This window comes from Balaenoptera ricei, chromosome 16 (genome assembly GCF_028023285.1).
Source record: "Balaenoptera ricei isolate mBalRic1 chromosome 16, mBalRic1.hap2, whole genome shotgun sequence".
Lineage (NCBI taxonomy): Eukaryota > Metazoa > Chordata > Mammalia > Artiodactyla > Balaenopteridae > Balaenoptera > Balaenoptera ricei.
This window is the reverse complement of record NC_082654.1, coordinates 775,384-798,795: the sequence shown is the minus strand read 5'-3', so window position 1 is coordinate 798,795 and position 23,412 is coordinate 775,384. Positions and strand designations below refer to the sequence as shown.

General features: G+C 54.2%; 1 protein-coding gene across 6 annotated transcripts in view; it reads left to right on the top strand.

The window, feature by feature from the left end:
* The window catches only part of INPP5A (inositol polyphosphate-5-phosphatase A), a 181,076-nt gene that overhangs the window by 98,751 nt on the left and 58,913 nt on the right, over nt 1–23,412 (top strand). For 5 of the 6 annotated variants that reach the window (XM_059899965.1, XM_059899963.1, XM_059899964.1 and 2 more), the window contains one exon: nt 19,977–20,040. The exons of the other annotated variant lie outside the window; for it this stretch is intronic. In XM_059899965.1, the coding sequence (XP_059755948.1) occupies nt 19,977–20,040 (64 nt within the window). The remainder of the gene's footprint in view (nt 1–19,976; nt 20,041–23,412) is intronic. 6 annotated transcript variants of the gene reach the window in all.

The following is a 23,412-nucleotide window of genomic DNA, read 5'->3' as shown; positions in this document are numbered from 1 at the left end:
GATGGCATGTGGATTTGTGCGCTGATGCACAGAGGCGGCTGTGGGCAGTGCATGGGGGTAGTTCTGGCCGTTGAACACAGGCTGTCTGAGAGAGATTACAGTGAAGGGAGGAGGCTAGCATCCTGGAGATTCCTTGAGCATCAGGCAGAGGAATTTGAGTGGTCGGCAGGGAACCATTGCAGAGTTTTGGGAAAAGAGGTAAGGCCATCAGAGAGGCAAGGAAGGGATGGGCGGGTTGTTTGGAATGTGAAAGGCCTATAGATGTGGCTTTGAAGTTCTTGTTGAAATCAGTACCCAGAGCGCACCAGAAGTAGTGACCCACTTGGGTTTTATTTTCTTGACTCTGTGCCTTCCTCTCTCTGAGCCTGAGCCATCCAGGGCATGTCCCCTAGTGAACACTAAGGAGAAATGGGCCGAATCCAGGAGGTGAAGACAGTGCAGACTCTGAGTCTCCTGGGATGAGGAAGCCAGGGTGTGACCAGTCCTGGAGTACAGCTTACATCCCCCGTCCCTGCACACACACCCTTTCACTCCAGCCAAACCACACTGCACCTTCCAATGCATATCTCCACCCCTCTGTGCTGTAGTTTTGAAAACACAGTCCAGAGCCAAGGGCAAATTGTTTGAGGCTTGAGATCAGCTTTACTGAATTGACTGCATTGAATGTAATGAGGACAATATCTCCTTCAGGGAAAAACAATACAAAATGCAGTGCTTTCATGAATAGTCAGAATGGATTTGCTAATGGAAAAGTATTTTGTTTATGTCTTTAAAATCTAGTAATGTAGTTATAGCTTGTAAGCTGTCAACTTGTAAATGATTTAGGTGGAAAATGAAATTCAAATAACATTACCATTTATAGTAGCACCAAAATATGAAATATTTAGAATAACTTAGGCCAAAGATAAGCACTACAGCATACTGTTGAGAGAAATTAAAGAAGAATGGAGAGATATACCATGTTCATGGATTGAAACTCAGTATTGTTAAGATGTCATTTCTCCCAAAATCTATGTAAAGATTCAGTGCAGTACCAATCCAAATCAGAGTAGACTCTTTTTTTAAATAGAAATTGACAAACTGGTTCTAAAATTTATATGGAAATGTAAAGAACCTAGATTAGCCAAAACAACTTTGAAAATGAACAAAGATGGAGGAGTTATACTACCTGATTAAGATTTATTATAAATCTACAGTACTCAGGACAGTGTAGTCTTGTAAAACCAGAGAAATCGATCATGGACCAAAATGGAGAATCTAGAAACAGGCCCACCCACCATTGATTCTTTTTTTTTTTTTTTAATTTTATTTATTTATTTATTTATTTTTGGCTGTGTTGGGTCTTCGTTTCTGTGCGAGGGCTTTCTCTAGTTGTGGCGAGCGGGGGCCACTCTTCATCGCGGTGCGCGGGCCTCTCACTGTGGCGGCCTCTCCCGTTGCGGAGCACAGGCTCCAGACACGCAGGCTCAGTAGTTGTGGCTCACGGGCCCAGTTGCTCCGCGGCATGTGGGATCTTCCCAGACCAGGGCTCAAACCTGTGTCCCCTGCATTAGCAGGCAGATTCTCAACCACTGCGCCACCAGGGAAGCCCCCACCATTGATTTTTGACGAAGGTATTGGGACAACTCAGTGTGGGGACAATAATCTTTTCCCAGCTGGTGCTGTAACAGATGGCCATGTACAACAACGAAGCCTCAATCCTTACTTCAAAACTTATGAAAATTTAACCCAAACAGACTACAGACCTAGTGTAAGAGCTAAAACCGTAAAAGTTCTACAGGAATACATAGGAGGAAATCTTAGTGACTTTGGCTTCGGCAAAGAGTCCTTAAATATGACACAAAAAGCACAAACTACTACTAAAGAAAACATTAAGCTATCATCGAAATGAAAAACACTTGTTCTTCAAAAGATACAAAAATTGTTCACAGCCAAAGAGAAAATATTTGTAAAATATCTCTGATAAAGGACTTTATCTAGAGTACTACATATAAAGGAACTGTTACAAATCAGTACTAACCAGACAACTGAATTTCTGAAAGATCTGAACAGACAGTTCACCGGATGAAGTATAGAAATGGCAAATAAGCATGTGAACATACACTCAACACCATCAGTCACTAGAGCAATGCGATGAAGAGCACATTGTTTGTTAAAGATCACAAATGTTCCACTATTAAGTGGAAAGACTTAAGTGAAAAGACTGACCACGTCAGGTGCTGGAGAGGGTGAGGAAGAGCCAAACTCTCAGATGTTGCTACAGCGGAAATGTCAGGTCACACAACCACTGGGGAAAACACGTGGGGAGTGTCTTAAGTTAAAAATACACCTACCATATGACCTAGCCTTTCCACCACTAGGTACCCACCTAGGCGAGATGAAAGCACATGTCCACACAAGGACTGTACATAAGTGTTTATGGCAACTTTACCCCCAAACTGTGGACGACCCAAACAGCCAACAGCAGGTCAGTGGATAGACCAGCTACAGTACCACTCGGCAGTGGAAGGTGAAGAACTGTTGATACAGGAGATGGTACGGATGGATGTCAGGGATTATGCCAAGTGAGAGACGCCAGACGAAACACACATTCTGTGTGACTCCGTTTGTTTAATTTTGAAAACGAAAACTGATCTACAATGACAGAAAGTAGTTAGTGGTTTCCTCAGACAGGGACTGGAGGAGGGGATTATCCGGGGACCAAGGGACACAGGGAAACCCCCCCGGGTGACGGATGTGCTTGTTACCTTGATTGTGGTGATGGTTTCACAGGTGTGTAGATATGTCACGCCTCAATTAATTGCAAACTTTAAGTCTATACGGTTTTCTATATCCATCAATAACACTGTGAAAAATATCTAGTCATGTGGTTAATGGCTGATAAGCAGTCAAACTTTAAATGATTTAACTGAAAAAGGATATTTCCATTACAAGCTGACTCCAGGTAAAAGCCATACGAATTGTTCTGTATGTCTTATGATTGAGGAAACTTAACGTTCCGCAAGAAGTAACAGCAGAGTGTGAATAATTTTCAATTTCACATGTGCCCTATGCAGACATTATCAGTATAAAATTCATTCTTTAGGTTAAATAAGGCTTTATTGATTTTGAATGTAACATTGTTCCAACTCAATGAAATAATTAGTGTTGACTTTGGTGCGCATTTTCTCCTTACTTTGGGCTGGCGGGCGCTGTCTTTTGGTGTGTAGTTGCCCAGTCCGTTTGCACGTGATTTACGTTCCTGTGATGAGGCCTGTGAGACGGGCGTGGGGTCTGCAGGCTGGGTGTGGGGAGGGGCTAGGAAGAAGCCCCTGGGGCGGGGGGTGCAGGAAGTGGCCCACACGCAGCCGCGTGGTGTAAGGAGTGGTCCCCATCGCGGCCGCGGCTCCCCCGCCCGCCACAGGCTGATCACACAGCTGCCTGCGCTTGCCCGCCCCGGTGTCCCCCAGCTGTCCCCCACCTACATAGCGCTCACTGTGTGCGCAGGGTCGCGGCCGTATTGGTGTGATTCCTTGGTGAAGGGGCCCCTGTTCCTTTGCCCAAAGGCCCGCTTGGGGCAGTTTTCCTGGTCCAGGCGGTTGTTTGTCTCTGCTTCCCTCCCACCACTGCGGGCCGCTGGCAGGGCCCTTCCCGCACCCTCGGCCGGCTCTCTGGGTGGGAATCGGGCCGGGCTCTCGGTGGCAGCGACAGGGCCCGGGTGGCGATCGGTCAGGGGCAGACAGGTGTGATGGAGCGCGTGTCACCCGCTGCCTGGAAACAAATGCAGCTCCTGGAATGTCCTGGTGAACAACTGAAAAATTGTAAAGCTCTTAAGGACTTTCAGGCTTGTTAGCATGTTTTGACAGGAAATCAGTGAAGCAGTGAACATGAAGAGTGGTCCCGGCGACGCACAGTTCACCTGTTGTCCGCTCATTCAGCCTGTGTGGCACACCCCCGCCCCCCAGCCCCGAGCTCCCCCAGATCACCAGGCCCCCCGCCCTTCTCCCGGGACCCTGCGCCGCTGCGCCGGGGCTCCAGCCTCTTGCTGCCGGGGGACCTCCGAGCAGACCCCCCCCCCGACGCCTGCAGCTGGACAGCGGACTCCGGGAGCTGAGCCCCAGGGGTGTGGCCCACCGGGCTTCAGAGCCCGTCCCCAGAGGAGGGTGGGCACAGGGCACCGTGAAGGCCTGGTGAGGAGGGGCTCCCGGGGAGGTGGGCATCGGCCAGCCTCCCGCGTGGACGACGCCTGAGTTCCTGTGACGGGCCGGGGTCCAGGCGGAGCTCGGGGTGGTGTGGGGTGGCCGGGCTCTGCCTTGTAGACCGTCCGCAGCCCGTTGAGGAGAGCGAGGTGCAGGGTCTCCGGGGAAGGACAGCCTGCCGTGGGCCAGCGCCCGGCTCATGCCCGCTGCGTGCACGGAGCTGCATCCGCTGTCCGGGCGTTAGTCCTCACGCTGGACCGTGAGGGTGGCCAGTGCTGGGCTTCGCTGGCCGGTCTCCGGTTGTCCTGTGCCTTCATCCCCAGGCCCACGTGGGCAAACAGCACAGCCTGGTGCCCGCCACGCGCAGCCAGCTGGCAGAGGTCCCGCTCCCTGTCCGTGCCTCGCGGTGCCCGTGGGCTGTAACTCAGCGGGGGACGTGGCCATCGGGCTCCGCCTGTCGGCCACATCCTTTCTGGATTTATGTCTCTTCGACTCGCCCACCCAGACTGTGCTGCTTCCTGTTGGCCCCAGCCCTGCCCCCGAAAGAGAGGAAGTGGCGTCGGGCAAGCCTGGTGCAGGGGTCCCGATGGGGGCCGCTGTGGCTGCCGTCTGCGGGGCGGGGCGTGGCTCTCAGGGCTGGTGCTGGATCAGGGCCCCCGTCGGCGGGGGGCTTGTTGGCAGGGGCGCCACACCCCCCTTTGCAGCCGGGTGCCGAGCCGTCAAGAGGCCGCCCCGTCCTGCCCAGACCTTTCCGAGGCAGTGGCTGGGCGCCAGCGTCTCCGGACTGTGCCGCCTCAGGGTGAACCCGCCAACGGAGCTATTCCTGCTCCAGGCCTGTCGGACAAGAGGAGCTGAAAAGCGGACGGAGCCCGGAAACTGTATCCGTGTCCCGTGTTCCTGCAGGATTCCTGGTGTTCTCAGAAAAGGCCGACAGTGCCGAGCCCGTCACCTTCACCTAGAGCCGCCCTCCCGGGTGCCTTGTGTCCCGAGAGCCCAGGGCACCACCTCCGAGACACACACAAATACCTGTCCTGAAAATCAGCGTGTCCCATGGTTTTCCCTGGATTTTGTATCCCTTGCCTTTCAGAAGTCCTGCTTTTTAACTATTACAAGGAAAAATGGGTTGAGATTTGGGGTTTTCCTCGTTGTATGATTGTTTTCCGGGTTGAAAGGGAGGAATGTCAGCACCCTGATGGCCCCTCCCCGCGTTTGCCTTAAAATCAAATAATCATGTGCCCGACTCTCCTCCACGTTGTGGTTAATTTTAATGCATCGTTAAAAATTCCTTCCTGTCTAGTTCCTCACCTTCGCACATGATAATCTGTAGTCGGGATGTTTGTAGTCAGAAGCCAAAGAGGAGAGCCACGCGCAGACATGCTTCTACGATTGCGTGGATTTTCCACCATCCTGCTGGCGGGACGGCGAGGACCGGGAGGTTGTCACATCGACAGACGGGCAGCAGGCAGGGCCCGTTCAACATGCAGGACATGGTGGGGAAGTGCCAACCACAGCCTCCCTCCTCTGCAGAAAGTGGAGGGACGTTCAGGCGACGGAAGGCTACCGAGCCCCGGTCAGCTCCCCTGGAACGGGGAGGCCCTGGCCCCCTGCTGTGGCTCTCCTGCTCCTCCCGGCCACCTTCGGGCGGCACAGTGTCCGCAATGGTCCAAGGAGGCCCTGAGAGATGGGCCGCAGGGCGCTTACACATCTTTCAGACGGAAACTGCTACACTTCTCTCTTCATCTTGATATTAATGTTTGGTTGTCAGCTTTTACTGGTGATTTGAAGGATGAGGCCCAGGGACGGCGGGCGTCCCCTTGGAGCAGCCCCTCCAGTGCTGTGGACACCGTCCCCGGTGTGTGCCCCCCCCCCCCCCCCCCGTAAGTGGCTCAGGTGGAGAAACACCTGTGCAGGAGAATCAGTCAGAGGCTCTGACTCGTACTCTGTGCCCAGTGCCCCAGGTACTGGGCGGGCAAAGGTGATGTTTTTTGTTTGTTTAATTTTTTTAAATTAATCCTCCACTCCCACCCGCCACTCAGGAAAAACACGGCTGGACGCATCTTTCCAGGCTGGGGCCAGACCAGCCGGGAATGGGCAAGGCTGAGGTTTATTTATCAGTTTACGAGAGCCAGTAATGCATGATGTGATTGTGCCTGTCTAATAATGGCTGCTACGAGCGGCAGCAGACGTTACACTGTGACCTGAATCGGCGGGGCTGCGGCCCCATTTGGGTCAGAGCTACGCTATTTAATAAATGTGCGCTCTTGTTCCAACCATCGAAATTATTTAAAGGGTTTTCAAAAGAGAGAGAACAAATCAAATCAAATCACAACTGTTGTATCTCATTCCGGAGTTAAGTGTATTTTTTAAAATGTGGGCCTTGTATAGGATCTCCTCCCAGTTTTCATCTATTATCACAATAATTGAGTTTGTAGCTGGAATTAAATTTATCAAATTGTGTTATCCTCTTTAGAAATTGGAGAGGTAGCCTGGCAGGGCGCGGCAGAGTTAATCCGCTTTGCTGAAGCCCCCGGTGGCTCCACGAGGCCGATCCGGGCAGCTCAGACATCTTCCTGTCACCCTGGACACGCTGTAATTTCTCCTCAATCCCTTGTGCAAATAATGACATTTGAATCGAGCATTAACAGGCTTAATTACTTTAAAATTGTCATTTTAATTTACACTGATATAGTATTGATCATACAAGCAGAGATTAAGCTGTTCAGTGGAGCGGATGATGGGAAATTAAACATGAAAGGGCCCTCCAGGGGCTGCGCGCTGCCCGGCGAGAGCCGAAGAGGGATGGTGCTTCTCGGTAACGAACTGGCAGCATGCGGGGGCATGAATCTCGGGCTCCTGGAAGAGTGGAAATAATGGGGTTGGGGAGGCATTTGCAGGTTATTCATTCACTGCCATGCATCAATTCTCCGGTGATTCATCTGCCTCACCAACATTTATTTATCTAGCAAATTCCGAGCTGTGACCTTTTGGCTGAGCACATCGACCAGAAGTTGGGAGTGGAGATTTTTCAGGTGTAACTTTTCTAAGTATTTGTTATGTTTCCTTATGTCTCGGTCACACCCAACAGACGCCTCCGTCTTTCAGATGCACTCGGGATCTGGGCCGCGTGGCGACAGCGGGAGTGGCAGGGCCGGTTTAAGTGTCACCGGTCCCTTTTTGGACGACGTGACTTGAGAGTCTTGCACGTTCACCAAGGAAGTCTTGGCCCTTTGTCTCCTTCCAGTTCGTCTTTAAGTTTCCTTGTAGTCAGGGCGACCCCCGACCGTGCAGGTGCTGCTGGTGGAGAGAGCGTGGAAATGAAGCAGAACATCCCCTTTTCAGAAGCAGGCACGTTGCCAGACACCTCCCGGCTCATGCCGGGGCACATCAAATATCTTAACCTCAAACGTTTCACTTTGTAGAGGTTACGTAATAAAAACTTAACGTGATTGATTTTATCGCTCAGCAGGGAACAATGAAAACCTCGATCACTGTTCATGACGGCCTTATTTTAAACAGCGGCCTAGAGATTTAATTAGCGCCCGATCAGGGAAGTGAAGAAACGCTGCTCCCTTGCTCAGGAGACGGCGTGGATTTGCACTTGGGAGCGTTACAAGGGCTTATCGTTTCTCTTCAGTGTGACTTAAAAGCTTGTTTTCCGTTTTACTTATTCTTGACTAGCTCACTGATCTTCAGCCCTTAACAGTAGCACGTTTTGTTTGGTTGAGTTCTGTGGCTTTCTGCAAAAACGGCCGCGCTCTGATGCATCGCAAGCACTACTCGCTTTTATTGGGCACCTGCTGTTTGCCAGGATTGTTCTGAGAGCGCGACCATGATTCCCCCATTTTATAGCTGGGGACTTGGGGACAGAAAGGCCCAGAAACACTAGTGACTGGACCCGGTGGGCAGTCCAGAGGGTCACAGGCACGGCCCCTGCAGCCCCGCCCGAGGCGCAGATAGACGGTAAAGAGAGGGAACGCACACGCGCGTTATCTTAACCCTGCGCTTTTAGACCTGCCAGCGCATCCTTACAGAGGAGGACGGGGCCTCAGTGACCCGGGTTCATAAACTAGTCAGGACGATTCCCAAGGACACTCCTGGGACAGGTGGCCGTGCTCTGTCGGGCCCTTCTCCTCGACAGCCGTGGGAGAGTGACGGCCAGTCCTCCGTGCGCTCGCCAAGCCCCATTGGAGTGGCACTGACGCGCCCGTCAGCTGGTCAAGGGCGGGGTGCGAGGCGGCCGGCAGGCCGGACCCCAGGAGGGCTCTCCTCTCTGACACGGGACGAGGTGCCACCAGAGGCTCATTGAGACCGTCCGGGCGTGGGGGTGACAGGCTCGCGGCGCTGGGGTCTTTGCTGTGAGCCCAGGGCAGCTGTGCTCCATCACGGCTCTCCCTGCTCTCGTTACCTGTGTTTCCCGAGGTGGCCCCAGCTCCTCCTCGTCGGGGTCGGGGGCTGAGGCTGCATGTTACACAGTGACTCAGCGGCCCCCAGGGCATGTAGTGTCGCGCGTGCACACAGGAGGACCTGCCCTCCGTGCGCTCACAGCCCCCAGCGCCCGAGGGGCGTCCTCCGGCCCTGCCCACGCGGCCCCCGCCCTCCCTACAGTCTCTGCAGCCCCTAAGCCCCCGGGTCCTCGGGCCACCCCTGGCAAATCCCAGGCCCCCAGACCTCCTCCCGAGAATCCCCTCTCCCGCCAGAGCCTGGCACTGCCCCCAGGCCTCCCGATCCGCCTCCTGCCCCGGGCCCGGCCCCGGTGCCCCTGTGTCCCCCTCCCCACTTCAAGCCCCGTCCCCTTCCCACCGGCATCCACCCGCGTGTCAGACCCTCCCCGCAGTCGTTTGCCAGCGACTGTGTGACCAGTGGGCAGGCAGGACGTGTGAGCCCCCGGCCACTGAGGAGAGGGCGCACCTGGGCCTCGTCCTCCCCGGCCGTGCAGGGGCGTCGGGCTCACGTCTGGGGGGGCTCGGTGTCCCCACCGGCCTCCCTGGAGGTGCCGCCAGGATCCCCCCCACCATCGGTTTCTCCCATTGGGCCCGACTGTCCGCATCAGCACACAGGCCGGTGTTTCCCTCTTTTGTGGGTAAAAGCTCTCCTGACCTTCTCCCCGCCTAGATCCTCCGTCCTGGGGAAACACTGATTCCTCTTACTTTCTAAGGGAAGGGAGCCCTGCGGCGCCCGGGGAGTGCAGGCGAGGAGTGGTGGTCCTGCTGCTTCTCCGTGACCTCGTGACCTCGTCAGTAGGGTCAGTAGGGTCAGTAGGTCCCCTTCCCGTCGAGGCCGCGGGGGGCGGCTGTTGTGACCTGGCCTCAGAGAGAGGCGAGGGAGGAGGGGCCTTGCTTTCACGTCATGGGCACCGTGCTGCCCGCGTGATGTGAGACATGGGGCGCGTGGGAACCACCTCCTTCCTGCCTTTGTCTGGCCGGGGTGGCTGGCGGTCAGTGAGGACTCCTGGCGCAGCGGAGGGGGGGCAGCAGGCTCGCCGAGGGGGTGACGCAGAGGCAGGTGGGAGCCTCTCCCGGCTGACCGCCCCTCCCTGCTGTGCCGCCGTATTCCCCGGGCAGCGAGGACGCCTTTGAGCTGTGCTCCGCTCTCGCGGCGCGGCCGGGGCCCCGGGTGGTGGGAGAGGATTCTCACCATCCGACCGGCCTGGTGGTGAACTCAGAGCGGCTGTGTCCCGGTCCAGCACCGCCCGCTGCGGGTCAGAGCGGCCCTAAAAAGCAGACACAGGGCGCACCTCCCACGCCACCGAGGGGGGCCCAGTAATGGGACTGGGATCCCCAAATCCGGGAGAGCAGGTGCGGGATCTGAGCTCGGGGCTCTGCTCCGGAGCCGCGCTCTGAGCCCCTGGGCTGCTCACGCCCAGAAGAGGGGGAGGGGAGGAAGGTGGGCTGGAGCCAGGGCGCAGTGGGGGACGGTCAGCGTCGGGGTGCGACCTAGAGGCCGGTCAGGTGAACGCGGGCTCCGAAGCCTGAGGACCGGTGTTTGGAGCTGGCCGGGGCCCTGACTCCAGGAAAGGACAGGGGGCCGTGCGGCTGGTGCTCCTTTAAGGACACTGTTGTACGTGGTGGTCACAGACCTTGGCAGGCAGATTGGGCCAGGCATCCCTACAAATGAGGCTTTCCTGGTGTGTTTGCCCAGATCACAAGGCTAGAAACTGCAGAGTTGAAGACAAGATTAATGAACTGCCAGTGGGCCAGCAGAAAATGGTGAAAGGAATCGTGGAAAGACAAAGGGTGGGGTGGGAGGTGTGTGGTCTGACAGACGTGGAATTGGAGCCGAGGGGAACGCTGAGGGCATCAGAAGTCGTGTTTGAACAGATAATAAGTGACAGTTTCTGGCATGTAAGAGACAAACACACAAACTCAGCAATCCCAAAGAGCCCCAAACAGGATAAAAAAAAAAATCTGTGTCCAGACAGATCAGAGTAAAACTGAACAGAACCCTGGACAAAGGGGACTCTTTAAAAGCTGCCGTGGGGAAAAGACGGGGTCCTTCCCAAGGGGCAGCGGTGACGCTGATGGCCGCCTTCCCAGCCGAGGCCGCGTCCCAGAAGGAAGCTGCCGGCATAGGATCCCGGATCCACAGAATACCTTCAGGATGGAAGGCGAAATCGACGTTTTTATTCAAATGAAACCAAAAAGGATTTGTCACCAGCAGACCCACCCAAGGGGCGATAAATCCTGAAGGGCATTCTTCTTGCGGAAGGAAAAGGACCCCAGGTGGAAAGTAGAGGCAGAAGGACCGAGAGCAGTGAGCAGGTGTGGGGCGAACGTGGTGGGGAAAGAGCGCCTGCAGTGTAGACGCGGGGTTGAAACCCACCAGCACCAGCGCCAGCAGGCGGTGGTGTCAGTGGAATCGGTGTCCGCAGGACCCTGCCGTGTCGACAAAGGGCTGCGAGGCTTGAGCGGCTGGGGTCCCTGGGAGCTATGCCCTTTGCAGATGCTGCTGTTTTAGCATTTCTGTGGGCTCAGGACTGGGGTAAATTATTTGAAACAGAAGTAGATGGCAGTTTCCCAATATAATTGAAGTTTAAAAATCAATTAAACCTTTTTAATAGCATTTTGTATGCCCAGGCTTTTCTGATGGCAGAAGGTAGTTTGTAAACAGCGTGCATCCGTGTTGGCTGTCTCTTAAAGTGCGTTTTACTTTACTTAATCCTACATCCATAATGCTCATAGCCTATTTCTCCAGCACATTTGTAGGAATGAAATTGTAATTGAAAAGCTAATGATTTTTAGAAGACAAAAGATGAGAGTCAGAGCTGTTTTAATAATTATGATGCAAACTCTCTACATAATTTAATTGGCATAAAAGTTTATTGATTTACTTTGGTAATCATTTAGACATGGAAGTATGGCAACAAATTTCATAATTAAAACTAGTTGTTATTTTAAGTCTGATATTTTTCTTTGCTCATTATCAAAACTTTCCATTTGCAAGGTATTATTATTGAAAAGAACATTCATACGGCAAAGGAATCTCATTTTGAGACGAAATACTTAGGTGATGTAAAGTTAAAGATGGTTTGGGGGTGCTTGCCGAGGGACTCGGGGTCTGCGGCATTTCTCACCGCCGCCTTGGAGGTTGATGGGCCCACAGCGTGAATTCTGTCTCGTGGACGGATTTACTTTCCCACCTGCTGCCAGGCGTCAGCTCCTGGAACTTGTTAAATCAGGCGAAGTCTGTAGCATTTCCCTTTTGAAAAGGAGGGTCCAAGATACTGCCTTGAACAAAAGCGAGTGATTCTGTGGGGGGAGGAGGGTGTCGGGTCGTGGACGGGGGCGTCTGAGAGCGTCTCCCAGGTGCTGGGCGGGTCCGGGGCCCCCACGAGTCCCTGCCCTCGGGGTGCAGCAGCTGCCTGGGCTCCTCGGCCGCGGCATCCTGCCAGAATTTCTTCCACGTCGCCACTGCCCCGAGCTGTGGGATCCGGGCTCGGTGCCCAGCCCCGCGCACTCGGTGTGCCGGCGGGTCAGGCCCCGTGGCCATGCCCCCTCAAGACCACCCCCAGGACGCCTCCTGCCCTTGTCCTGTCCTCTTCCCTGACTGTGCCTGGTCGCTGCTGACCATTCCTGGTCCCCACTGACCCCCTGTTCCCATGACCTCCCTGTATCCCCATGACCACCCCCGTGTCCCCACTGACCTCCCCATGTCCTTGCTGACCCCCCATGTCCCTGCTGACCTCCCCATGTCCCTGCTGACCCCCCCGTGTCCTTACTGACCTCCCCTTGTCCCCGCTGACCTCCCGTGTCCTTACTGGCCTCCCCGTGCCCCTGCTGACCCGCCATGTCCCTGCTGACGGCCCCCTGTCCCCTTCCCTTTGCACTGGCTCTTGTCCCTCCTGAGGGGCTCTCCACACACCAACCACCCCATTTACATCTGGGCCCAAACGTCTGTCCTGGACTCCGCGCCTGATGTCCCCCTGAGGTGTCTTAGGGCCATTTCAGCCCCAGTTTGTCCAAAGCTGGACGCCTTCCCTCCCGAACCCTCCCCGTCTCAGGCGATGGCAGAGCCCACCTCCAGCTGCCTGGGCAGAACCCCGGCTCCACCTGTTCTGTCAGGACGTCCTGGGGATGACGCCCCCCGCTCAGAAGCTGACCGTCCCTCCGAGGCCCCCGTCACCGCCCCACGCCCCGCGCCGCCCTCAGGCTCTCAGGCCAGACTTCGTGCTGCCCGAGCGCGGTCGAGATGGTGCGGACGGTTTGCGGGGTGGGTGGGTTCTCTGGGAGGGCTGTCCTGGGTCCAAGGTCGCCGTGCGCAGGTCGGGGTGGGACCAGCGTCCTTGCAGCGCGGGGCCATGGCGATGTGCCCTCCCCGCAGCCTGCCTGCGAGGCCGTCTGGTGACACGCCAGCCCTCTTCACGCGGCGACTGGAAGGGTTAGCAGCGGGCTTGTCGCGGGCCAGGGGACGCGGAGCGGCCGTCGCCGCGGTTTGCCCTCCGTCAGGACAGCAGGGCCTGCACTGGGTACTGGGCAGCCCAACGCGGGACAGCACAGCCCGGATGTGACAGGGCTCAGCGCCCGGGGCACAGCACGCCAGCCGCCCTGCTGCACGCTTCGTAAAATGCTTTTTAATTCAGCAACGGAATATCATTAACTTCGTAAGTGGATGAATACAGTGGACAACCGATTTGATTAACTTCTGATGCCGCAGTCGGCGGGAGACCAGATGACATTACGCGTCCCTGGCGCAGGCCGGCTGCCTGGAGCGGGGCCGCAGGGTCAGCGGGGGTCCGGGGGGCGTCCTTGCGCGTTTCGCCCACAGGCTGACGTGGAGGGTCAGGCAGTTCCTGTTTGAGGTCGCAGAGCTGCTCGGAGAAGCAGCAACACCGAAACGCAGCGTCCCCGCAGCCGCCTTCTGGTGACGCGGGCTGGCACGGCCAGTCGGGCCTCCTCGGCCAGTTAGGCTGCCCGTCCGAGAGTTTATTATACGGAGAAGATCAATGAAGCTCTGCACTGATGGAAGCAAGAGCCTTGTTTCATTTATTATTGTTTATAATCTAATGAATGTTATAGTAACTTTGCTTTGATTTATTACTCAATCTATTAAATTGTTTTAAAACCCGGAGTCTTGGGGCTTACTCTTGTGAAACGGTTGTTCCCCTTATTGGTGAAAGTGCGTTATTTTTCGCAGTCAGGCTCAGCTTCTTGGAGGCGCTGGAGTCTGCGTGTTAGGTTGTCCTTTGAAATTTGCGCGTTGGCTCCAGAGCCACGGACCCGTCTCTCATCGGGGTGCCCTGCGCCTCTGCGACTCTCTCGTCTGACCGGTGGATTCCTGCCATGTGCCAGGCCTTGTGCTGGGGACTCAGAGGTGACCAGACCACCCTCAAGGAGCTCCCTCCACGCCCGGTAAAGAAGGGAATAAGCACACAGCCAGAGTGGGCAGCACCGCAGAAGGACAGGGCTCTGCAGGGCTGCAGTCCGGGAGGGCTGCTCAGAGGAGGCAGCATTTCCATGGAAACCTGCGGCCTCAGGGCTCTATTTCCATGGAAATCTGTGGCCTCGGGCTCTCGTGAGAAGAAGCTGGCATAGCAGGTAATGCCTTGACGATGGCAGAACTGGGCCATCTCCAGGCCTGGAAGGGCCAGTGTGGCCAGAGCTTTGTGAGCTGGGCGGGCTTGTTGTGAGGAAGGCTGACTGGAGAGCAGAGGGGCACAGGGCCAGACTTCTGGTGGCCTCGGCAGCAGGTGGGGGAGAGGCGGGGAAGCAGTGGAGGAAGCAGGGGTCCCACCTGGTGGGGGGCAGGGGAGGTTAGAGACACGTTTCTGTGATTGTGGAGTTCACGCGGGGAGTGGACGTTTGGGGGGGACGTGGTGGTGGAGAAGCAGCGGGAGGCGTCCAGAGAGAACGAGGTTTCCAGTGGGAGCAGGAGGGGGACCGACGCCGTAATGTCCTGAGTCGGAGAGGCTGGACTCTTGCGGGAAGTCCGCGTGGGGACTGAGTGCCCTGCACCTGAGGCTGGCCTCCGGGGCGGGCGCTGCACGGTGAGCTGGCGGCTGCTGCCACGTGGACCTGGGGAAGAGACCCCGGGGAGGCCGAGGGTGGTGTCCTGACACCCGAAATGAAGGCCCGTGCAGGAGGACAGGTCGGTGACAGGAGGACAGGTCCCGTGTTGCTGGGAAGCTGAGGGTCCCAGAAAGTCTCCTTCGGATTTGCAGCTGGGCCGTCACGAAGACTTGGCTTAGTGATTTCACCGGGTGGTGAGGACAGAGAAAAGGTTGGGAACTGGCAAAACCCTGGACACGGCACCGCAGACAGGATCCAGCGAGCTGTAAACCTGTGCATTGTGATCAAGCCAGGCCGGTGCCAAGAGTGCAAGGCTGGCTTAACATTTTAAAATCTCTTAAAGCAATTCACTGCTTTAACTAACCAGAAACCAGACCTCAATATGGTTAAAGATATATCATGTTTATGGGCAGAAAGACTGAGTATCACAAAGATGTCAGCTGTCCCCAAGTCAATCTGTGTTTGTAATCCTAACCCCAGCAGGATGTTTTGGGTATAATCTGGCAGTTGTTCTGGAGTTTTAATGCAAGTATAAAGGTCCAAAAACCACAAAAGCAATTGTGAAGAAAAGCAAAACGGGGCATTTATTTATGCTACTAAATATCAAGACTTATTATAAAGCTAAACTAGGAAAAAGTGCTATTAGAAATAGACCAATGGAACAGAACCGAGAGCCCAGAGAACAGATCCCCAAGCGGATGGAAATGTGGTAAATGAGTCGTCACATACGTAACGGGGAAACCGGCAGTATGGAATTGCATATGGAATGAAGTAACGCTAGATCTCACCTTGCGCCATACCCACGAATAAGTCCCTGTTATTGTAAAAACCTAAATGGGAAAGAAACAACCTTACACGTTTTACATGGAATATTGAGACTCATTGTGGGGTCAGACTAGGGAACTGTTTCCAAACAAGACATAAAGGCGAAACCATAAAGGACTATGTTGGCTAATTTGACTACCTTAAAAATAAAGGCTTTCATTTCATGAAAGATACCATAAAAATTGACTAGGTAAGCCACAGAGAGTGGGGGAATTCTTTGTAATGCAAGTAGTAGACAAGGGAAATAGAAAATAAGCAAAGGATAAGAATAAGGTGTTCACAGGAGAAACCCAAGTTTCCACTCCTCTTAAAAAGAGGTGCTCAGCTGTGCTAGTCTAAGGAAAATGCAAATAAGACAACAGTGATGTGTGATTTCACCCCAGTCGGCTGGCAGAGATCTAGGTGTGCCGGCACCAGGTCCTGGCAAGGGTGTGGGGCAGCAGGCACTGCTGGGCGCCGTGTAGAAACCTGCGTGGAAGATGCCCATCCACTGTGACCCAGAAACCCCAGCCGCATGTCACATACACACACGCACATTTAATACACACGGGTGTGTATCTCTCCCATGTGCTCAAGGACACAGTGCAATGTTCGTTTCAGTATTGGTTCTAATAGTGAAAACTTTGGAAGCAGTCTTCATGTCCAACAGCAAAACTGGATAAATAACTTGCAGTATTATTGTATATTGAATCTTGTAGCATTAAATATAAGCTAATGTTACATGTTGCAACATCAAACGTTTCTAAAATAGAATTTTGAATGTAAAATAAAACAAGTTCCTTAGCCAAAGCAATCTTGAGGAAAAGAAACGGAGCTGGAGGGATCAGACTCCCTGACTTAAGACTATACTACAAAGCTACAGTCATCAAAACAAGTTCCTGAGGAGGGAGTAGGTACGATGGCGCAGATAAAGTTGGTGAAGGCTCTGAGCCCTTCCAGGGGTGCCTTTGACACTCAGGATGGCAGCCACCTCTGGGGGGACAGTTGTGTTGGGAGTGTCCAGCACAGCGGACACCCTGGAAGTCCCCACACAACCAAAGGCCTTTCTAGAGCAGTGACACCCCGTGTGCACCTGCTTATCGCCCTGCTCCCCCCGTAACCCCCATGCTGAGTTTTGTGCCGATCACTTTATTCCTTCGTTCTGTTTAAATGCACTCTTTTGATTGTGTTTCTGTTATCTTGGCACCATGCCCCGTGAAGTTTCAGGAACTTTCCTCTTTCTCAACATTGCGAAGCCCCTGTGTGGTTTTCCGTGTGATTTGCTTGTTCTCCTTGCTAGTGCTCCACTGTAGGAGTGGATCACGTGTGTCTGTCTGCACGTTGTTAGGCATTTGGTTGCTGGGTCTGTTGGTGTTTCTGGCAGTGCCGCCTGCCTTCCCGTGCGTGTGTCCTGAGAGCCCCGGCTTCTGAGAGAGAGCTCTGTGTGTGCGTTTATGCACGGCTTCCCTTGGGTGTAAACTAGCTGGGAGGCCGTGGAGCTGTCCGTCTCCCCATGGCTGTGTGCTCAGAGCTTGCGGGCCCCCCGTGTTACGAGGGACTCACAGCCAGCCTGGGTCCACATCACAGCCTCTTGTGTCCTGAACTTTGTTCTCCGAGGGTGGAGATGTTTGCATCTGATCCTGACTGGAATGTCAGCGCTGAGCTGAGCACAGCTGCTTCCCTGACGCCACAGCGCGTGTGCACATGCAGGGCCGTACCTCATTTGGGGGCGCTGTCTGCTCCACGGGATAGAGCAGGTGACGTGTCAGGGGTTCATCATAATCTCCAAACCAAGGGGCCTTTCCAGCCGTGAGTCATTCACGCCCATTGATTCTAACGTAGAGCGGCTCACGTTCTGTGGTTTGCTGCAGACTTGAGGATTGGTTATCAGCAGTGTCTTAGGAAGTTTTTATCCTCTTCTCAGATGCATTTATTTTATTTTTTTAGAAAATGACATGTTGAAAATGCTGTATCTGTAGAAACAACGTAGTGCAGTGCCTTCCTGGAGGAGCAGTGTTGCACTTAAAGGCAGTTGGCCCTCCTGATGGGCAGATTCCCCGGCCCTGGGCTGTGTGTGGCCCCCTGGTACGCCCTCTCCTGTCCTAGAATGCGGCAGCTGGCTTCTCGGGGAGCCCCTGCCTGGGGGACGGCGGGGGGTGTTCCCTGGGACTTCGAGGAGGGCAGCTCCCTTCTGCAGGCGCCCTGGGAGCTGAGACCCGGCCTTCCCGCCCCCACGGTGCCCTCAAGAGGCACAGTTAGCGCCCTGGGGTCGTGTGCGAGAAGCACGTGTATGGTTTCCTCTTTCATTGTATCTGGAGAAGAAAATTTCGCTCCTGTGCCCCTTCCTGCTCAGGCGATTTGACTTGAGGGTTCGGAACTGTCTGAAAGCCAACTGGACGCGGGGGCCGAGGGCTAACCTGTACCTGGGCCGCTAACGTCGGCGCAGAAATAATCGGTTAATGAATGTCTGATCTGTTTGCAAATAAAAGGTGGAGGGGTGTTTCCAAGGAGTAGCTTTTGCCGGTGAGTCCCCGGGCCGCGGCGCGTGGGCGGCGGCTCCGTCCGTGGTGCCCTCTGCAGATCCACTCTTCACTGACATCTGCGGATGCGTGGCTTCCTGACCAGCATGGGGGCCGTCTGCCTGCGGCCCCGTCCCGTGCCCTGGCTCTGTGTATCTGCAGAGCGGCCTGCGGCTTTCAGAGCTCAGCTCCCGCAGGCAAACGAGCGCCCAGGTGTGGCCTGTGGTCCCGTTAGCCGTTAGCTGACCCGCTACAGGCAGGGGACTGGCTTCGCAGCCCTGCAGACCCTCGAGGATCCGGTGGAGCCGGGCAGCTGGGACCAGGAGCCACACGGGCCGCATCCGGCCCGCACCCGGCACCCCTTCAGAGCCCTGTCGCGAGAACTCTGGCCTTGGGTCCCCATAGCTGCGGGGCGAGGCCGCCCCTGAGGCCATCCTGCTGCCAGAGGTCAGGGCGCCCGCCCTGTGTCTGCTGCTCCGGGGACACAGTAGCGGCTGGACTGTATTTCGCTAATGGAGAATTAATAAGCACTCTTGACAGTCAGGTTTATAAATATGTAAAAAGTATTTTAATTGTTTCTAGCAAAACAGGCAAGGAGTCAATACTCTGAGACGTGACGAACACACTGCTGACAGGTGCGGGGTCAGAGGACCCGCGAGCCGGCGTCCGTCGGCAGGCTGCTTCCTGCCCCCTGTCCTCACAGCCTGTGACAAATGGGCCCTGAACTGTATCGATGGAGTCGGTCAGACGTTGAAAAAGTTGAGTTGAACTTTGACTTGAAATGTTCATTAGAGCTAATTATGGATTTTCTGACTCTATGAGTTACAGCTCTGTACCTGCATTGGCAATTTATTTTCCATTTATTTATTGTAAACTTCTTAATATTATGTTAGCTTTATCACATCCAATGAGGCAATAGTTCAAATCTTTGCAATTGCGTTATTTACTTACGCTTTTTCTGAGTGCTGTCTTTACCCAAGCAAACGGGAAGATATCCGTTCGCTCATGGGTGTGGTCCTGCAGCTTTCCAGGGCCCAGTGCTGCCCACGTCCCTCTTCTTGGAGGGGCCTTGACTGTCCGCGGTCAGAACAGAGAGCGGAGGCTGGTCCTCGGGTGTGTGCGCCAAGGTGCCCAGCTCCTCTCGGAGAGGATTCGGGGCAGAGACCTGATGGGTGAGTCAGGCAAGCAGCACGTGCGCTCCGTTTATTTTGTGCCTGCGCCGTGGGGAGCCTGTCGGCACTGACCGCGTGCCTGAGTCCCCGTCACACGCATGGATACACACGAAAAAGATGTGTAACTACACACGCACATACACACGCAGTTAAGTCTGAATCCCAGGTAAACAAGTGACTTTTGGCGCCAGATGCCCCATCCCCACCCCAGCCCGGTCGCTGCACTGTGGCCTTTCCCTGAGCGGGGCGAGCAGGACCGGCCTCATCGCCCAGAACAGCTCCTGGCGCCCGGCGGGCGCTCCGTGACTGCTTGCGCTGTTGATCGTGGATGGGCTGGGCCGGTGGCTCCGGACGCTCTGAGGTTGCAGCTCAGTCCTGAAGGACGAGCCGGTGAGCGGGGAGGGATTGGACCGGGCAGCGGGCGGCTGGCCTGCCGAGGGGCAGGGGGCGCCGCGGCGAGGCTGTGCCGCCCGGAACGGAGCCGTGTCCTGCACTCAGCAGCCATCCACTCTGCCCCGACCCTCGCCCGCTGGACCGCTGGACCCTGCAGCAGACGGGAGGTGGGGGGGGGGGCGGGTGCGTCCACAGGGGAGATGCCCCCTCGGGGTTGGCTAGTGGCCGGCGCTCCTGGTGTCCTGGGTCGGAAAGTGTCTGCGGCTGACTGTTGAGTTTGGGGGCTGCGATTGGGCTGCAGTGAGCTGAGCTCTTTTTCTCACCCGCAGAGCTTCTTAGTCACCGCTCAGGACTGCTTTAGAAACGCTCCCGTGCTGGCCTCACTCCATTTCTCTGTTTGCTCTACAGGCACTAGGAAGCTTTTACTTTCTTCACGAATCCTTAAAAAACATCTCCCAGTTTGACTTTAAAGGTAAGACTCCATGCGTGCTCTGCTGTCTTCTGGGATTCTCCGTCTTGGTGGACCCCCGACCCCCTGCCCGCTAGTCTGGCTTCTCCTGGTCCCTCCCACCCAGTGTTCCTGCGAGAGCACCACATGGTCTGGGTTTGATCGAGGGGTTTGCGCAGTCACTAAGCAGGGAGTCGTGAGGACACCTGCTCTCTGGCTTCTCTGAGGCCGAGGTGGCCGGCCTGTGCTGGGCGGCTTCCCCCTCCCCGTCCCGTCCCGCCCCGCCCCGCCTGCGGCCGTCCCAGCCCGTTACCGCATCTCTGCCACCCCTCACGGCTCTGCCAGGTGACTCTAGCTTTCCTATAATACAGTTAAGAGGAGAGGGGAGTGTTTTGTATCTGCGTTCCTGCCGAACGTGAGAAAGTAAAAAAAATGAAAAACGCAACCGGAGGATAGCATATTTCAGAAAAAAATGGGCGAGAGCATATGTTTGTGGCAGAGCAGAAAACGTAGCCCCGTGTTTAATGGGTCAACACGGTGTGTCTGTGCTGAGAAGAGTCACCCAAGGTGCTCATGACACGCGGGTGTGTGAGTCTGTCCCCTGATCTGAGGAGCTGCCGTCCCCGCGCCATTCGGTGTGCGTTTCTCATCCACGCAGGGTTGTCTCTTCATGTTACACGTAAGGCCGTCTGAGCTCCACTTGGGCTGTTGAGCCGGATCACATTAATCTGAGATGCCTCCCCAGGTGTGATAACTGTGGGAGCGGCTGATTATGTCGGTTTGTTCAGATTCATGATCACCACTCACTCGGGAGGCGGATCACACTCACCAAGTTGGGAAGCAGTGATTCCATCAGCGTTGAGAGCAGGGTCCCAGCCAGCAGGTGATCGTTCCCCGGCCCCGTAGCCTGAGCTTTGTCTGCGCTTGAGACGCAGCGTCTGCCTTTCCTGCCGAGGAGCTCGGAGCGGCCCAGCAGCCCTGGCGAGAGCCGGGGCCGGGGCTGCTCTTCCCACGACCCTAGCAGCCGCTGGACGTCGAGTGTCCTGTCCTCGGGCCGCAGGGCTGTGAGCAGAGGGGCCGTGCAGACACAGCGGCTCCAGACGAAGCTGAAGCAGAACAGGTTGCGCTTCTAGTAAACCTGCACCTCAAGCTCCACAGGTGCCACGTCTGTTGAACTTTTCCTTTTTCCAAGAAACCATTTGCAGACATACTTTATTACTAAATCAAACTCGTCCTAAAGTGCCTGGCTAGCCCGCAGTTTATTTACAGCTGTACCTTCGATGTACGTTTGACTCTAGCAAAACCTCCACGTTGTCAGTGACAAGAACCATGATAAAACGGGCAGCGGCCATGCCCTGAGCAGGCGAACCTGGCGGGAGGCTGTGTCGAGTCTGAAAACACCACTGGGCGCGGCGTGGCAGGTGTTGCTGCCGACCGATCCACGGCGCGGGCGAGGCCAGGGTCTCGGGCAGGCGTGGGCTGCCGGCCCCCTCTCCGCAGCCCCGGCTCTTTGAGGCTCGCACTTCTGCCTGGAATTGAACTACAGCAAAAGCAATCCAGGTTTGTGAAGTTTGAATCAACTTTTGAAAAGAAACAGCCAGAATTTTAACAAATATGTTCCTACTTAGAAACTTGAGATGAAAAGGGATGAAAGGGACTCCAGTTTCTGGTCCAGCACATGATGAGCTTGGAAGCTGTCACTCAATCCTCACGAGAGACAATCCAAACAAGCTGAAAATAGATGATTCTTCTTAGGTCCCTCAGAGGAGCAAAGTCACAGGGCAAACTGCTGCCCCCCAAACCAGGGAGACAGACAGACGGGCCCAGAGAGTCAGAGCCCACTGAGCAGAGAGCACCGCACGGTCGGGACACTAAGAGAGGCCGAGCGCGGGCAGCTGGCGGGGGAAGCGCACCCAGGCTCAGGGCCTACGCTGTCGCGGGCTTTACCTCCTGGAAGCTAACCGGGTCCTCACGCCGCAGATCAAAGAAAAATCCCCATTTCTGGCAGGGGAGGGGAAAGGAGCTATTGTGAAATATGCCCAGACAACTCTGTTCTTCTTAAAGGCCTGCCCTCAGGGAAACCCTGAGCCCAGCCCACTGGGGTCTGATCAGGGCCTAACCAATGGGGGGAGGAAGATAGACGACTGCAGCCTCCTCTAGCCTTCCTGTGCAACCTGAGAAAACAAGAAGAAGAACAAATTAAATCCAAAATAAGCAGAAGAAAAGAAATAATAAAATTGGAGCATACATCAATGAAATTGAAAACAGACACTCAGTAGAGAAAATCAATGAAACCAAAAGCTGGTTCTTTGAAAAGATGAAAAACTTGGTAAACCTTTAGCCAGGCTAACCAAGAAAAAAAGAAGACACAAATTACTAGTATTAGAAATGAGAAAGGGGTCATCAGTACTGATCCTATGGACATTAAAAGGATGATAAAGGTATATTGTGAACAAGTCTATGCCTATAGATTTGATAACTTAGATGACCCACTTCTTTGAAAGATACGATCCACCAAAACTCATTCAAGGAGGACTAGATAGTATGCATGGGCCTTTGTCTATTAAAAGGAATTCAGTCAATAATTAATAACCTTCTAAAAGCATCAGGCCCAGATGGTTTCCCTGGTGAATTCCACCAAACATTTAAGGAAGAAATTTTACCAATTCTCTACAATCTCGCCCAGAAAATAAAGGCAGAGGGAAAACTTCCTAATTCATTCTATGAGGCCAGCATTACCCTAATAACAAAACTAGATAAAGGTATTACAAAAAAGGAAAACTGTAGGCCAGTATCTCTCATGGACAGAAAATGCAAATTCCTCAATATAATATTAGCAACTCAAAACTAACAATGTATAAGAAAAATTATACACTATGACCAATTCAGATTTATCCCAGGTATGCAAGCCTGATTCAACATCCAAAAAATCAATTAATGTAATCCATCACATCAATAGGCTAAAGAAGAAAATCACATGATTATATCAATAGATGTAGAAAAAGCATTTGATAAAATCCAACACCCATTTGTAATAAAAACTCTCAGCAAACTAGGAATAGAGGAGATCTTCCTCAACTCAGTAAAGAACATCTGCAGGGATTCTACACTAACATCAAAATTAATGGTGAGAAACTAGATACTTTTACCCTAAGGTCAGTAACAAGGAGGGGGTGTCCACTCTCACCATTTCTCTTCAACATCATACTGGAAATCTTGGCTAATACAATAAGATGAAAAAAAAAAAAGGATATTAAAGGCTTATTCATGGGAAGGGGCTGTCTTAATTCTTAGGTGACATGTTTACATAGAAAATCCCAAGGAACCAACAACAACAACAGTAGCAACAAAAACTGGTACCAGTAAGCAAGGTTGCAGGATATGAGGTTAATAAGC